The 18,170-nt window shown below is 39.1% G+C and overlaps 1 protein-coding gene across 5 annotated transcripts in view; it reads right to left on the bottom strand.

Annotated features, from left to right (window-relative positions):
- Window positions 1-18,170, bottom strand: part of sog (short gastrulation) — a 74,256-nt gene that overhangs the window by 42,928 nt on the left and 13,158 nt on the right. For 4 of the 5 annotated variants that reach the window (XM_036365397.2, XM_070110491.1, XM_036365398.2 and 1 more), the window contains exon 2: window positions 13,904-15,647. In XM_036365397.2, the coding sequence (XP_036221290.2) occupies window positions 13,904-14,306 (403 nt within the window). In that variant the 5' untranslated portion in view covers window positions 14,307-15,647. Of the gene's footprint in view, window positions 1-13,903; window positions 16,826-18,170 lie in introns of those variants that run through there. The other variant, XM_014246887.3, reaches the window with a different exon arrangement.

Here is an 18,170-nt window from a genome sequence, read left to right as displayed (position 1 = left end):
ACATGCACATACAAACAAAAGCCGATCGTGGAGGGGTAATTGCTGAAAAACTGAGTCAAAAAACCGCTACGCAGCTTTTATGCCGGCCACGCTGGCGTCCACTCACCGCCGTCGTAGTCGCCAACAAATATAACAATTAGCAATATCGGCGACAGCTTTGCGCCAATAAAAGCTAAACTATGTTAAAATTAATTAAAATAAAATTGCTTAGGTCAGCTAAAAAGTAATTAATTGTCGAAAATAATTACCTAGTAAGCAAAACAAAAACAAAAGCAAAAACAGAAACAGAATACGAACAACAAAACCAAATCAAATTAAAAATAAAAACTAAAAATGAACAGTGGAGCTCTCTGGTATTTGGTTTTCATTGTGGCAATGGCTAAAAAATGGTATTAATTCAAATACACACATATAAAAAACGAGTCAGTTTAAAAGAATGCGCATATATTTAAATTAAGTTTTCAAGCAAAACAAACCACAAGCCAGCAATCACTACATGGCGTGTATAATGTGGCAAAAACGCTATCAGTGAGATAATATAAGTTTCTAAAAGCACTTAAAAGACGGACAACAACTTAATTATAGACAAAGTGTGGTGCTAACAAAGTTGTTGCTGTTATTTTAGTTTTTGTTATTTGTGTTATTGACGGCGCCACAGTCACTATACACTACTGGGTTGGCACCAAAGCGCCCATTAACGCTTACAATGGATTTGGAGGTTAAGACGTGGGGCCAGGCATGATCGTATTATTGCACACTTTATGGCTTCTTGTTAAAATTTTCACTGTGTCCAAGTCCAAGCGTATGTGTGTGTGTGCGAAAATGTCAGAGAATTTTTTTTAGATCTACGAAAATTTATGGCTGAATATCAATGCTTTGTTTTTCGAGTGTTTTATTTTCAATATATTTTCTATAAGTAGTTCATATGAAGTTTATCATAATCGGAAAAACTAGCAACAAGCAGTTGAAATGTGGCAGGGATAATTTTGTGACTTTTTTTAATCGAATATATAATTCTCAATTTACTATATACTCGTATGTATGTATGTATATAAGTGTGTAAAAAATTAGTTGTGAAAAAGAGAATATTTTCATGCTTTCATGCTTACACACTGCACCGTCCACCAGAAACCAATTAGCCTTGTAGCAAATTTCCTTTATTTATTAGATTTTCTTCATTTTCAATTTTGTAGATTCTTGCCTTTTAGATAGAGCGCCAGATATTCGCGGCTAAATGTTCTGTCGATCGATTATTATTATTGCAGTGTTGACAGGGACTAATGCGCAACACTGCCACTGTACTCGCTGTGTTCAAGTGCTGTTTTCAAAAGTCTTCCTTAATTATGTCAAATTGACTGAAATGCAAAAGCACACACCGCTTATTCCATCCCATATTTGCCATAATATAATTTATATATTATAATGGTACATGATAGGTATTACGTATTTTTATAATTGTAAGCAAAAAATTTTATAAATAATTAACACAGTGACATTTAAACAAACATACTTGTATCATCATCGCCTAAAAGCAGACTTATATTACCTCTCTTTGTGTGGAATTGAGATAAATTTGACAGTTAAAAGTGCTGAACTGTCAATACATCAAACAATACAAAATGATAAAAAATTGATTAGGGCTCTTCAAGTGTTCATAAATAACCGCTATTTACATATATACGCGTCTTATCAGACACATTCAGGAATAGAGGAGTTCTGAGTTCCAAGACTTTGTTGAGCAGGTTACTATGAAAACAGAAACAAAATGGTCAATTTTATTCAACTCTTTTCTTTTTAGTGCTGAGTTTGAAGTCGAATTTAGTATCTTTTTTCTTTCTTTTAAAAAAGCGCACACGTCGCGTCCATCAAACAAATGCAACTCGTTTTTTTATGTAAGTGGCAATATTTATTGGACGTCGCTTAAAACAAATATTTGCACACATTTTCCAGCACACAAAATAATTAAAATTGAATTTGAAGAAAAACAACTTGAAAGCATTTAATCAAAAACTCAAAAACGGTCATCATTTAATTGTACGCTCTATATAGGGGAGACAAACTCCAAACAAATAAAAACTAGAAAAATAAATGAAAATACTCGTGTATAAATTGAAAAACTAAAACAAACATGGACATTAAGGAACGCTGGCGCTACTTGTATACGCCATAAAAACACGAACGCGTCAACATAGCCAACGCCATATTTGTGAACTGACCAAAAAGAAAAGCAAACGGATGAAAAAATGTGAAAATAAAAATGGCTTTGGAAAATGTATCAAGGGGGAGAGGAGAGCGTCCCATATACACTCAAACACACACACTCACAACACGCATGACGCGATTGCTTACGATCAGATCTCAGATCGCTGCCGTACTCGTGTACAATACTTTGAATGGATAGTTGATTAGCTGATTGATTTGATTGCTGAGTTATTTAGTCAGCATTGTCCAGGTAACGTCATCGCGAAGCCATACAAGTGTCGGCGCTCGCACTGAGCATAGAGCGACGATCTAAGGTGACTTGCGCTTCGGGTGCGCTTATAGGCACGTACATATGTATTTATTTATGTACATATATATGTAAGTATGTTGTTGATTTATGGAATGCATGTTGCATGCACCAATTTTGGTTGGACTTAACGTCAAAGCCGAGCAAATACTTGTGAATAAGTAAAAAATTCAGTTTACATTACTGGCGGCACCATTTTTGAGAGGGGGAAAATAGATCGGACCGATAAATCCTGAACGACGAAAGTGTGCGTGTAAATTAACGTTATAATTTATCAATAACAAAATATATACATATACGTGTATTTACTTAATGAAAAGTGTATAAATACACTTACTTTCGAAGACTTACGATCGAAGAGATTGTGTCAGATCAATTGAGCGAACTGCGATTAGGGTGAAACTTTGTGGGGAATTTATGACAGCTCAATGTTTTGAAATAAGCCGCTGTTATACCAGCTATATGTACCATACATGCATGTATGTGTGTTGATATGTGTATGTGCGCCACTTAATTTCAAGAAATTGGTGTTATTTTGTGATTTATGATTATCATTGCAGTCATCCTTATTGAAATATGACTGAAAACGTTCCGCTAGGTTGTTCATTAATTGTGTGCGAAAAAGTGAATGATTGTGATTTTCAAGGCCACCAGAAACCCATTATATTTCACATTTATACACTTCCTTTTGCGCCAACAACTTAGCAAAAATTATATGTTGTTGTTGTTATACCCATCGCCTACAACCTGCCAAAGCTGCTACATATGTACATACTCATTTTCACTTTTCACACTTCGAAATTCATTTCCGCTCAAATTTTAGATAAACAGAAAATAATGAATGAAATCATATGAAATTCAAAATTCAAACACAAAATTGTAGCGCAATGAGGAGAGTTCTTATTTCAGTCAGGAGGTTCCATGTCACTTTTGACAAGCAATTAAAAGTTTGCCGGCAGCTAAACAGTTCACACTCACACTAACACACAAAAAACTTACACAGACTCATATTCTAAAAAGCGCTTCGAGCTCTGCAGGTGGCCTAAGCTGATCATAATACACAGAGCCCACCCGACAGATATCCCTCATCTCATAGCAAGCCTTTCGATGGTGAGAGCCCACCACGTTTCGAACTTGCGGCACCTGCAATTCATCAATTCTCAAAAACGCTGCAATTTGTACTTGGTCATGTGAGGAGTATTCTACTCAGCGCCGAATAACAGCCGCGAGTATAACTATAAAAAAAAATGTCACCTGATTTTTGTAAAAAATAGTAATAACTGTTCTATATACACCCAGCAACAGTCATCTGGCAAGCGAAAGCAGTCAGCAGTTGTGTTCGATTGCATAAAACAGAAAAGGTTTGGGTGCTGTGAAAATTCGATGTTCTTCCTGTGACGTACCGTTATACGTAGATATATGTACATGTATGTATGTATGTCTATTGGGGGTAGTATCTATGAATTCGTTAGCTATTTTATAGACAGATATGAACTAACATATGTACATCATGGCTATTGCCTCTTCAAGAGTAACAGTACGCAATCGCGTGTGATATACACATGTCAATGACGAATCGCTTTCGCGTGAACGTGATGAACAGCAAGCGAGCAACAATTGCTTTGTCCGCCTGGCAGACGAGTGACTTTTATTCAACACATGCTTCCTCTTTCTCTCTCGCCCTCTATCTAATTGTACACTTTCGCTCGCTTGCTTTATTGCTATTGTTGCTAATTCATCTTGTTATTAAATGACTGAACAAATGTGCTTGTGCTTGCCTACGTAAGTATGTACTACAATATATTGCCACCCAGTATACAAGTATAGGCATATATGTACATACATATCTATATACCTATATGTGTGTTTAAATAAATTGTTGTTGCTGTGGTGTGATGATGCAATTTCAAAAACAACAAAAACTGAATAAAAACGGAAAGTAAAAATCGATTTGTATGTGTGTGCGCATGTATGTACATATGTATGTATGGTCAATGTGTTTTGGCACATTTATCTGCTACATTAAATATGCAATATCTTTACAAGTTTTGCTTCCAAATGTGTAGTATAGCATAGTATAGCAAATGTTGTTGTTTACACAGTTCAAAGTCAATCAACACGATTAGATAACACAGGATTCAAGAAAACATGCTACCTTAAGAATTTAAATTTGCGAAAAAACATGAAAAGATGAAAACCGTTTCTGCCAAAAATAACCAGCCACTCGCAGACACATTTTGTGGCAAGTTCAATTAAAAGTTTTTGCAAAAAATATTTATGAAAATTGTAAGAAACTTGTAATTCAAGCAGAGTAATTTTGAATATGACACAACTGTCTCTTAATTTATACGTGTAATAAACACACATCAAATAATAAATTCATGACCGTCTTTGCTCACCCAATGCTGCCTCGAGTGTCTCTACGTCAACTGCTCAGCGAAATCATCATTTTCTGACGATGCCAACTCATTTCTACTTGAGCCATTATTCACGGCGAACACCTTTATAATTTATTGCATAGCTCGTTTAATTGTTATTGCCTAATATTAGCACACATACATACATAAGCATATACAAACACCTACATACATATGTATGTATAGCGACAGCTGTGAACTCAGCGAAAATAATGAGATGATTGTGATTTGAGGCAAGTAACAACAAAGTGAGAACTGCGAGAAATTAATAGTTTGAGAAAAATGCTTAATAGCAGGAAAATCGCTGTTAATGTGCACCCAAATTTCAGTTTGATTATATTTTTAATTGCCAGAATAGCCAGAAATAGCTATTAAAGCATTAGCAGCAAATTTCCCATTGTTGTATTTGCAACGGCAACAGCAAATTATAAACAATAATATTTGCGGTAAGTTCAAGCAGTATGCCAACGATGCGGCAAAGTTATTTGAAAAATTCAAAAATTCACAAGACTCATTACATGCACATCCATGTGTGTGTTTGTGTATTGCTTTTGTTGCAATCACATGTTGCCGGAATTTTTTGTGCGCTTTGCCACTTGGCTTTAGTTTAAATTTATTTAATTTAATTTTATTACTGATTTTAATTGTTATCAATTTTGCACGAGTTGCATGTGCATCTGTGTATATTCTTGGCTAGCACGCGATACGGGGGCGTGTTGCATGCCGTTTACAAGCTGCTGACGCTGTGACGTGTTGCAAGTTGCTAATCTGCTGACAATGGGCAGACCAGCTGTCTGGCATGGTCGATCGTTGTTGTTGTAGCTGTTGTAATGTCGACGTGCCCTTTTTTGGGCGGGTGGGCGTTTCGGTTGCTCGGCGATGCTCGCGCTGTTGCGGTGGCACGCCATGTAGCTGGGTGGGTGTTTTAATTGTATTGTTGGTCAAGTGACTGTCAGCACACACCCACTTTTCTTTTTTAAGCAGCACTGCTTCTATAGTCAAACTATGTGTAGCACATCTGCCCATATGAATGCATCTGCGCGTGGGTGAGTGTGTGTACGTGCAAATGCAGTTTTGCATGTATTGGTTCAAGTAAGCGATTGGGTAATTAAAATAGAGTATTTTTAGTTACTCTTTATTTTTTTGCTTGATTTGTGATTGTGAGTCATACAAAATCACATGCTGCACTGAATTTAGCGTGAACTTTTCAGCTAATATTTCTTGTAGCACTTGCTATCTATGCGGAAGTGTTGACTGCCAATTCAAGACAAATGCATCACTTTGTAAGGGACCTTTTTTGCTGTAATTACAGGGGGAACGTCTCACTACTAACCTAACCTGTGAGGTCTATTCGTATTTAAGTATCACCGATTTTTAGTACATGGAACTGTCATACATATAAAATTTAATATTATACTCTTTCAATCATACATACATATGTGTATGTGTATTTTCATTTTACTCGTTTTTGTCAAAAGTATGCGCCAAATGTTGTTTTTGTTGTACCCCTCGAAACCACTGTGACTCATTGTCTCGTCGCTCGTTCTTGCACTTTTGTTAATTTTTTTCTGATCGCTTTTAGTGCGCTCACCTCTTGGCGGTGGACGCCCCGCTACAAACGAAAATAGCTTCGCTGCACAAAACATCAGCAATGATTACCGTTGCGCACAAATTGCATTTACAGACTGCCAAACACTTGCACACATACACTAGCGCCCTCAAAATTATGTATATGTGTATTTGGTATTTGGCTTAATAAATTTAGCAACAACAACTAGAGCACATGCATCATTGCTGGCTGCCGCTTTTACTTATTACTTGTGGCATGCCGCATGCGACCGCAGCCAGTACATGTGCGGCACAAGTCACACGTGACGAGTGGCGGCGGCGGCAGCAAAATCCATTTAAATGTGCCGTACTGTCTGTAAGATCCGTATCAGTTTGGGGAAGCGAAGCAACGTCACAGCATCATGCTTGCATACATACATACATATATATATTTGTGTACGTTTAAGTAAGCAGTAGGGAATCGCACGAAGCTAATAGTAATGAAAACTCAAACAAATTCACATTGACAATCCGTTCGCAATCAAAGAGTTTTCATTTTCTGACGAAGCACAAATGAAATGCCGCAACGAATTTGCTTTGAATGTTGCTGCCACAGCTGCTGCCGTTTCTACTTTTGTTATTGTTGTCCTATATTTCAATATGTATGTAGAAGTGTGCATGTTTTTGGTGCATATGGTGGAATTTAAATTAAAAAAAGATCACTACACTTTGATAATTAATGCAGAACAAGAATGTGGCATATACCATACGCAAGTGCAACATGCACGACAAGTGCAACCGGCAGACACACAAGCAATGCAAATTGCAACAACATGTGAAGACGAGTGCATCAGCAGGCGAGCCAAAGATGCTTAGACTTTGGTGGAAATATCCGTGTCTTACAAATTCACACACATACAACCAAACATGTCCAATAACACGCCGGCAAGGGGCGTGGGACCTTAAGTGAACCTTCGCCACTGTGGAATTGTGCACTTTCGCTTCTCGTCTCGTGCCCCTCACCATTTTCCATTTAAATTTTTACATTTCGCCATTCTCATTTGCCATATATGCGCACATTAATTTTAACTTGCCCATTAAAATTAATATTTTCGCACTTGCGCACACACGCATGCCACAACAGTGGTAAGCGCACAACGTGTCCCCATTCTTTATATATGTACATATATATGTATATATGGTTATGGCTTTTTGTTGCAGTTGTATGCACCTCCGCAGTTCTCCAGCGGCACATCCTGTCCACAGAGTGCGAACGATGTAGGTGGCTCGCCCGATGACACTAACCACCAACGGCCAACTTACTAAGCAACTAAGTGCCCACACACATATAAACATGTATATGCATGCATAGGTGTGTGTAAGTATGTAGGTCTACTAGTCAAACAGCGCAACAAGTATGCATGTGTGAAAAAATACAAAATGGAAAAAAACAAAGCAAATAAAGTGAAAATCAAAGCAAATACGCCACGAACTATACACGCACACGAAGATATGAATGTGTGCAGCTAGTAGCCGAACTCTGCCGTCCCACCACTGGCCGCCACCAGCCGACACAGTTGAGCCTGTTAGTTTGTTAGGCAATCAGCTTTCTTAGTTAGAAGCGCACAAGTCATTGAACCGCAAGCACTGCAACATGTGGAACGCACCAGCACAACCGTCAATGCTGTCTGTCGCAACAGCTTAGCTGGCTAGCCACAGAGTGCAGTTTAGGTGGCGGGATGGCAGGCTGGCTGATTGGTAGTGAATTGCGGGGCATTTATGGCAATTGGATGCCAATTTATGGCGCGGCATGCATACATACATACTAATCGCTGCATTTTTAGAGGAAGACGAGCGAACGCATTCGACGTCCATAGGAATAATGGCAGCGACGAATGGATGGATGGTTGAATACGCGAGTAACTAATAAAAAGAAACGAGAAGTAAAGCGGCAAGTATTTTTCAATGCATTATGGCGGTGAGTAGTGCTGGGAAGCCATGCCACAGTGGCTACTTTCACTTGGGACGGCAGTGGATACTTACAAATGACAGCATAAACTGCGGAGATTCACAGCCTAACAGAGTGCAAGCTTGCCCGCTCGAATTAAGGGCATAATTTGGGTCATGAGCCACGAGGCAGACAAAAAGCAAATAATCCAAAGAGCATAATCGTTGCGAAATTAAGCTATACAACTTAAAATTTATTTCTTCCCAATATGACTACAAAGCAATGTTAGAAGCGTGTCAGAAGCTCACATTGGCGCAGACATGAGGTTGTAGTACAAATTTACTCAGAATGCAACTCTGAGGTGACGAAATGGTAATATCACCATTTAAAATAAATAAAATAAATTCGCCAATGCTAATGAACAACTACAAAGGTAAACACGAAATGAGGAGAAAATTTAACAATTATAATATACAAAAACACATGCGAGCATTAAGCCGAAAAGAAACAACAACAAAGTCTGTTGCAATTCGACACCTTGTGGGCTTTTAGTGTTTCCTCTGCCCACACATGTGTGGCAACAAGCAACACCAAAACTGAACACACCAAACGAATAAACAAACAAACAAATAACAAAAACCATACACGAACATAGGCGAAACGAACCGGGCTGGCAGGAGGATGAAGATGGAGCGCGAATGTATGAGCACGACTGAATGGGTCGTCAAGTACACGGCGAAGAGTTGGCTAAGTGCGGCACTGAAAGTCGGGTGTAGAGACACACAGCTGAAAGGCACATGTGTATTGGCAACCATCAGAAGACAAACGTGCCGCAAAAGGCAGCGACTCTCTCGCAGACAGGTAGGCCGACCGCTCGAGACATGTCAACTTGGAGCTCGGCAGCCTCTTGAACCCCTCTACCAAAGCGACAGCTATCTGATTTGAGTACGATGGCTGGGTAACTGACTGACTTTGTGCCAAAAATGGCGTAAAACGTTTAACAATTCCAGCCATATATGCACAAAAACAAATAATATGGCACCCAATGTAAGCGCGAATCGAGAAACCATTATGATATACTCGTAAATGGAAAATGAGACTTCAAAAATTGGCAACAAGGAAGCACTAATTAAACAAATGAATTGTTCCCTATAGTCTAGTCGAGGCATGAAGCACAGACTCATTAATCAATGTACATACATATATATTTTTGTATAAGACACTAAACCAACCACCAATGCTTCCGATTGATAGCGAGCGTGCCAAAGTCGCCGAATTTCCGCTGCAATCAACCCAAGAGATCGCAACCTCAAGTCCGCAAGTGGCATTTGTCCCTAGTGTTCAACGCTGAAACAGTTGGATCAGCCGTCTCAGGTCTGGCATAGGTGAAAAGCGAACAACTCTTAATGATGACGCGTGCTTCACGCCTTAGCACAAGTTGAGTACGACTATAATAGACCCACAACGACGGCAACGGCGACGATGAATGCCGTGTTTGAACAGTTGCATCAGTAGCGTTGTTTGCGAAATTTTAATTGCAATGCACAAAAAGACAATGAAATATTGGAAATCGCGTAATGATGTGAGCGTCAAATACTGTATGTGGCATTGTTGTTGCCACCGCACATATTGAAAATCAGTTAAGCACATTTTAACACCTCCTCAATTGCAATTGCCGCCTGTCGGACGACCACCGACGATTGTTGAATGGCGGCTGCTTGTCGCTGTCTAAACATCCGTCCGGTCGATCGGACAGTTAAGTAGTTATGTGTATGCATACATCTACCTCTCGTAAGTTTGTATATACGTATCAATATTGGTTTGTTGCCTATCTGTCTGCCCTTCCGGCGCAATGTGTTTGGGTGTCAATCTGTCTGTCTGCACGACCACTCAAAAGCACGTCTGCATGAATGAATGCTCGTACACACGTTCGCACACATGTACGGCATGTCTGTATGTAGGTCTGTATTAATGAGCCAAGCGTAGTGCGTGGTAAGATACGGATCGCACCGCCAAATAACAAATCAAAGTCGCAATAATAACACATCTACTAAAAGTCCAAAATCAATTCATTAATTTAACACTAACAGCCGAAAGCTAAAGCGATAACAACAACAAGTTAACAAATGTTCAAAACGTGGAGCAAATACGGGCAAAGTATTGAACGAAATTGAAAAAGTGCGTAGCCGTAGCTTGGCACTTTAATGGTTGATATATGTATTATTACGGTTTTATACCATACATACATACATAGATATATGTTTTTCGTTTTATTGTCAATATCATTTCATTCATTAAATCTGGTTTGTCCAAACTAAAGCGAACGCATAGTGGGACGAGCAGTTAGTCGTTCGAGCGGTTTACACACACACCCATGTATAATACTTGTATAATACCTGTGTGTATTGCTGGGCGAGCTATTTCATTGATTGATCCATTCACTCATATTTATGTATCTTAACGAAATTTTGAATTAGTCCACAAGCGAAGTTAACGCGTGAAGAGATCACTTTGCATTTGTGGAACCTGTTCGCCTACAGACGAAAACATGAAATATTCTTCTCATGTCGAATTTATCCAGCACTAGGATAGGAGAGCGTACAACAATAGTGGTTCCATCAGCAGCGAAAACAGACGAGAAGATTACACACGAATTTTAACTTGGATACGTTTATTTTTTTTCCTCTACTCGATCTTTTTTAACGATGGTAGTGGTATTTATTGTTAAACAACGGATACTGTTCATTTGATTCACTGTAATCATAGAAGTCGTGTTTGTGACGCCATACGATGACGCATTTCAAGTGTGCAGCCTCATTCGGAAATCATCGCTGCGAAATGAATTTATAATTGAAATGCGAGCAGATTACAAATTTCCATTTAACACCAATTTTTCCGCCAATGGCAATGCGAATCATCGCGGCGGGTGGGTGGTCAGGGTATATCAACAATAAGGTGCGCACTTCAATGACTTCCCCGAACATCTGTAGCATTAGCCGAATGAGAACAAAATATTAAATGGCAGCTGTTCTAATTGCGCAGAACATCGCTTATAGATATGTATAGTTGTATATATGTATAGGTTTACACTTAATTTGTGAGCCTGAACTGCAACGCCCTAGTTCTGCTCTTAGGGTGCCTGCACAGTGGACGCTCAAAGCTGAGCCGAGCGTAAAGCTGACGAATGTGATAAATCAGCTTAAAAAATGGCCGCGTACAATTTCATATGAAATCGCACAGGCACCGCAGAGTGGAATCCGAGCGTACAACTGATCAATGCGAGAAAACGAGTTTGAAGCATTTTTCGACTCACGTGCTACATAGATAATTTGTATGGCGGTCTAATATTTTGCTTACGAGGAATAACCATGAATGTGGTAGAACAATATTCAAAATACCCGCTATTAATAATATCAAGACCAATTTATGACGAGAATTTCCTAATCTTTCGGGAAGTATTTAATTCCCATATATTTTCGGTCTATTTTTTTTCTTACAAAACATTCATTATTTAACTATTTTTCTTGTTTTAAATAAAATGATATTCGAACTAAATCCTTTGCAGTTAAAAGAAACTGTTACGAACAAGAAAAATAACAGAACAGAACAATATAATAACAATATACGAGCGGAATTCGGCGCTGAATCTCCCATATACTCTGCGGTACCTAAAACCGATCAGCACTGATCGAAATCAGCTATGCTCGGCTTTGAGCGTCCACTCTGCAGGCACCCTTTAGGCACAACTCACCGCTCATGTGAGTGTGTGGCTGAATAAAGACGAAAAACTACGTGAACGCAATCTAATGATCTCAAACGCTATTTGGAACATGGATTTTCATAGGAAGCGTAGATTTTTGGAAGATAGACGAGCGTTCTTACACACACACAACCGACCTCATGGTCACATAAACAAATGTCAGTATGTCCGAAAAGCCTCCTACGCTCAGAGCTAATCTTCAGTTTATAAATATTTACTAGTACACAAACGGTTACATGCTGGTAAATCAGAAGGTGGAAACAAAAAAATTCTTGTGTTGGAAAAAAACGCGCGAGAAAAACAAATGGTGAGGAGAAGAAAAACCTGTGAAAAACTGTCTGTAAGGAAGTCAGACAAGAGCTGCAAATAGATAATATTGTGCTTACTTTTGTTTCCGCTTTAGGAAGGCGGAACCCCACACACGTTTAACCGTTGCCAATACGAACTCCGATATAATCAGGCACAAAATAAAGGTTTTCCAAAACGCCCGCGCAGACACCACACACAATGCAAAAGATGCATTGGCGTAAGAACATAAAAATATGGTAAGACGCCACAATCGCACGTCTCGCACCGTCGTCATAAGAAGCACGCACTTAAAGCCGCGTTTAATCGCCCATTCGATGATACCTATCCACGTGTGTACAAGTGTTGGTCAAGCCAGTGCAGTTGGAACTTTGGAGACAGCGTGGCCACACTCGACATTACGGAAATGAAATTAATAAGTAATTTAATAAACGTGCGCCATCGCCGTGGAACTGTGCGCAGTCGTTGCATCGAAAGCGGGAACAATAACAATAACAAAAAGCAATCAACGCTCTTGGTGAGCATTAGAAAACCTGTAATGCCGACGACTAACTGTCTGTCAAACCCGACAACAGCAAACAAATGCGTGTGTGCTAGCACATGTGTAGGTATGGGTGTCTGTATGGCTGTGTGAGCAGATCCGTAGGAGCGACTACGGTAAGCGACAATGTATTGTTAGTACGACTTCCCGCTGCGTATGCACAATCATTAGGGAATTCCCAAATATCCGCATGGTGAGCGCTCTTATGATCCAGCAGTGGCACAGGTCAACTCTGCGACCGTTTTTCATTGAAACTATCTATTCCCCAAATTCAGGACTTCCCGTCTCCGTTGTGTGTTTGTTTGTGTATATGCGCATATGTCCGGGCGTGACAGTGTGTTGTGCGCAGGTATTTAGCTCGAAATATGTGCAATCAATTGTTGCGCTAACATCTATGTGGCATCAAATGCGGGAAATACCGCAATTATGCTCAAAGCAACAACAAACTTCATAGAAAAAGGACGATCACGGGAATCCCAGCAACTGTTTGAAGAAAGGTAGTGCCGACCAGGTACACACACCGATGTATGTATGTGTATGTATAAGTTTGTCGTACTAAAGTATGCCTTCTTTTACTTTAAAGGCTCGATTGTTTTGTGGGCGTTTTGACTTAATGACAAAACTTTCCGATTTTTGGCTGTGGGGAAAACCAACTGGATTTTAGTAAAATACAGCACATGGCTTGAATATTGTGTGCGCTTAAGTTATGTTGTGTGATTAGCTGAATTTCTACTAAAAAGTGTGCTACTCCTACGATTGATTATAATAATATATTTTCTCTAAAAAAAATGTTGTTACATATCCTATAATTTTATAAACTTAAGTAGATATAATTATGTACTCGTATATAAATAAACTGGAATGATGCACTTACCAACTGGTCTATTATTTCGACGTGTACCCTCAGATTCTTCCACCAAGAGTGGCGCATGCCGTCGGCCGCTTACCAGCGACGGCGCTGTGCAAATCAAGATGGCAAATATAATGAATTTGTAGAGAAGCTTAAGTGATGTTGTAGAGATCCCTGCTGTTGTTGTTGCAGTTGTTGACGGTGGCGTTGGTCGCGCTAATTTTCCTGTAACGGCTGCTGTTGCTGCCGATATTGCGGATAATGCTGGAGATGATGTTATTGCTGTGTTTCCTGATTTTTGCATATTTGTTGCTTTGACCAAAGTGTTGTAGCTTTTGACACTCGTCGTGGATCGGCATGTACTAGATGTACTTGTGTTACTGATTGCTGTCGTTCGCGATACTTTTGTACTGTTGTTGATGGCCATTTTAACGTGGTTCTCTGAGCTTCTTATACTTTACTTCGATTTTATAGTTTGTTAGTTAGTTCTCCCTATGTTTTGCAGGAGAATTTATTATTTCACACTTAATTTTTAACAGGCGATATTACTTCGCAGCAGTGGAGATTACACTTATTCTTCCTCTTCTAATTTCACTTCCACTTCTCCTCGAAACACTTTAGCACTTCACTAAATTATTTTAACTTTCGATATTTTTTTATTTTGAAATATATTTGCAAGGGTAATGAAATCACATCAAATATTAGAACGATATTTGTAATTGTAAGTTTGCTTGAATTTTGGACGGTTGCACTTGTTTCGATTATTTTAGATTTGATGCGATAATTTACTTCTTCACTATTTTGTCATTGATTATACGCTATTAGATGCACTTAGAATGTGCAAGCCTACACGGTTCTTGCCGTTTGCGTTATAGTTGTGACAAATTAAAGCAACAGACAGAGAAACTAAACCAACTGACTTGTTCTGTTGACAAACAAACGCGCTCGTGTTCTGACACCGACTGACAGACTGACCGACGGCGGCGAGTGAACTGTGAGTAGTGAGTGGCTGGGTGACTCTGTGACTCTGTGATACACTTCGTTGCGTATCGAGCGCGGATAGCAAGCAGGTTGCGATTGTTAGTTGTTGATGTTGTTTGTTGCGCCGTTTGTTAAGTAGGTGGGTAAGTAGTGCGAAGCGGGCAAGCGCTTAGATTAGATAACACCTTTGCCGAATACAAAAATTATTAATTTTCTACGTTATCTTCTTCGCTTTTATTTTATTGTAGTTTTTTTCTTTCTTTTTGTTCTACGCTTTCGACCTTATTCAGATGGTATTCTTCAAGCTGTGCAGTCGGGCGAAGGCTATATCCCTCTTAGATTGGCGCTTCGTCCGTTTATCAATGAATTTCTACAATTTGGATTACCGTGTATTTAGGCGCCTTCGCTCTGTAAGCCTTCTCGTTTATAGACGTACAAACAAATCTGGTGGTCGCCGTGTTCGATGCGGTTGAGTAGTGCAGTTTGCGTGAAAATTCTATTTTTGAATGTTAATATTTTTAATAAAGCGTTTATCTTGCGCGTATTTTGCCGCCTCTATTGTAGCTGGTTCTTGTGATATTTGCCATCTAGCCGTCGCTATTTCGGCAGTTTGTAATGAAAAAAAATTCGTATTTTGCCCCTTCTGTTTGGCTCGCTCGTTTGCTAACACAATTTTTTGATTTACACACTTTATTTTAAAATTTTTACTTTAATTAAACACAATGTAAATATACTTGTATTGTCGTCACTGGTTGAGGTTTTTGTCGATCGGATATATTCACTTCAGCTACAGTAAAACCGAAATAAAATAAATGTTTATTTATGGAAAAGAGTTGGTGAAACACTTTACTCCAAACGCGTTGTCAATGTGCAAAGATAGATATAATAGTTGACTCACTGATGGCACAGCTTTTTGCTGGCAAGCGATTGGTTGTGTAAAATGACGATATTTATTGCTAACACTGTAGTTCCGGCGGCATATGTTTGCGCTCTGGTCTAGCCTAGCTATCCCTGTTTATGACTTTGGTATTTTACCCACAAATTTTCTCCCAAAGCCCACGGAGCTCAGACCCTTTTGGAATCACGCGATTATTACTTAACAACAAACAACTGCTACACGGCGGTGTGATAACAATTTACACTTCACATTTGCTGTTGTGCATGCAAATAATTGGTAAAGCTCGCGATACATTTTTAAAAAAATCTGCTACAAGTCAACTGACTTTCAATTAAATTAATGCAACGCGGAACTTTTCGATTTAATAACGTTTAATATGCGGCCCGTAATCATCGATTCGATTTGTTTCATTTGATACTGAGTCGCGTTATGTTCGTCGTGTGCTCCTTAGCGAACGTTTCGGAAAATAATGTCCACACACGGGATCTGTCGTTGAATAAATAAACCCCTCAGCGAGCGCGCACTAATGGAAAATAAAAACTCTTTTTATTCACTTAGTATTTACAGTTGCTATTGCCGTCGCTGCTGCTTGACTTGCTTGTCTGGCGGCTGGTTGTTTGGTCGCTCAACGCGGTCGATCAGTTGGTGTGTGCCCACTCTGCTCAAAAGCAAGCAAGATATTAAGATACTACGAATTGGTATGGCATACACAAACACAGATACGGTGAGATACACGATGTTGCGCTATTACTGCTCTTTCGCGCCGCTCTGTTCGGCTCTGCTCAGCGCCGTAAACGGCTCACTATTCTACATTTATTTTAAAGCGCTGCGCTGTAGATGTCGGCGTCTTAACCATAACAGTTTTTTTGGCTGTTATTACAGTCGATTCTTGAGTCTGAATACTTCTATATTCATTTTGTTTGTTGGTGTTGTTGTAGTTGCGCCTATAGTGGCCACTACCAAATGCAACCACTTCCTATGCTCGAGAATGGCGTTGACGTCGACTACATACACGTCGTCGTCAGCGACTAACGTCCGTTGCAGCGAGCTTGGTTGTCAACAACAATATGATCGTGTTGCTGAAGCCAACGGCCACGAATAGCGTAGATAACCGAAGTTTTAGCGCTCGTACTGGCTATACTCACGCTCCCATTTACATTCGCATTCGCTTTAGTCATCGCGCAAACCAACAAATCTACAAGCAAATGTGGCGAATGAGAAACCAGAAACGATCCAATAATAAATGCTGATTGTAGTGTTGCCAACGAACGAGTTCAAATTCAACGTTCATTTGTTTATTAGCGAAAGAAGGGCAATGTTTTTGGTTCTTGGTGAGATCCCTGAATGTTAAAATTTCTGGACCTATAGTTTTAATTGCTTTGAATAATAATTTTATATTGAGGTTATGGATGGCGGTTTACACATATATACATTTTTTTTGTTTCCAGATTTAGTTTCGACTTAAAGATAATATATAAAAATTTCTAATTTTTAAGTGTGAAGATGAAATAAAAAATTGCATCAATGTTCAAATGTGTGTGAACTCAAGTGCAAAATACTTTCAATTTAAGTTTACATTACTCTCTATACACTCTCTCTCACACACATTCGATCTCTGTTAACTCATAGACCCACAAAATTTTATAATGGCCAAGAGCGTGTCTGCGCACACGCCGCTGCCGCAGCCAGCTTCGCAGTTCAAACAAACGTTATTGAAATGTTTGTCAACATTCTCAACTAAAGCAACATGTTGCTAATCTGTTCACATCATACACTATGGTTGCGTGCAGCCACGTTTCATTTTTATTTTCGTTTATAATTCTGCCAACTGTTTTAATCAAGTGTTTTGCCATAAAACCCCTTCGGCAACAAGTGCGGACTCAGAAATATAATTCAAATTCAGTAATAAAGCCCTTTTAATAAACAACTAATTGAAATTTTATAAACTCCTACCACTTATTTTTGTCACATTTTTTTGTTATCAAAATGAGGATATTTTTTGGGTGAATTTAGATACAAACAAGCTATAATACCATTCACAAATACAAAGGTTCCTTACAAGAACTTGATTCCGATCTAATTTCGTGAATATACCTCGATAATAAAAAAGTTTTCCATACAAGCAGTTGATTCCGATTGTTCAGTTAGTATGGCAGCTATGTGTTATAGTGGTCCGATATCAGCCGTCTCGACAAATGACCAGCTTCTTAGTGAGGAAAAGACAGGTGCAAAATTTCAGATTGATAGCGTAAAAACTGAGGGACTAGTTTGTATATATACAGACAGACGGACAGACAGCCGGACAATGCTAAACCAACCAAGCTCATCATGCTGATCATTTATGTATATGTATATTTTATAAGGTCCCCGACGTTTTCTTCTGGGTGGTACAAACTTCGTGGCAAACATACC

This window comes from Bactrocera oleae, chromosome 5 (genome assembly GCF_042242935.1).
Source record: "Bactrocera oleae isolate idBacOlea1 chromosome 5, idBacOlea1, whole genome shotgun sequence".
NCBI classification, from domain to species: Eukaryota; Metazoa; Arthropoda; class Insecta; order Diptera; family Tephritidae; genus Bactrocera; species Bactrocera oleae.
This window is presented reverse-complemented; position numbering and strand designations above follow the sequence as displayed.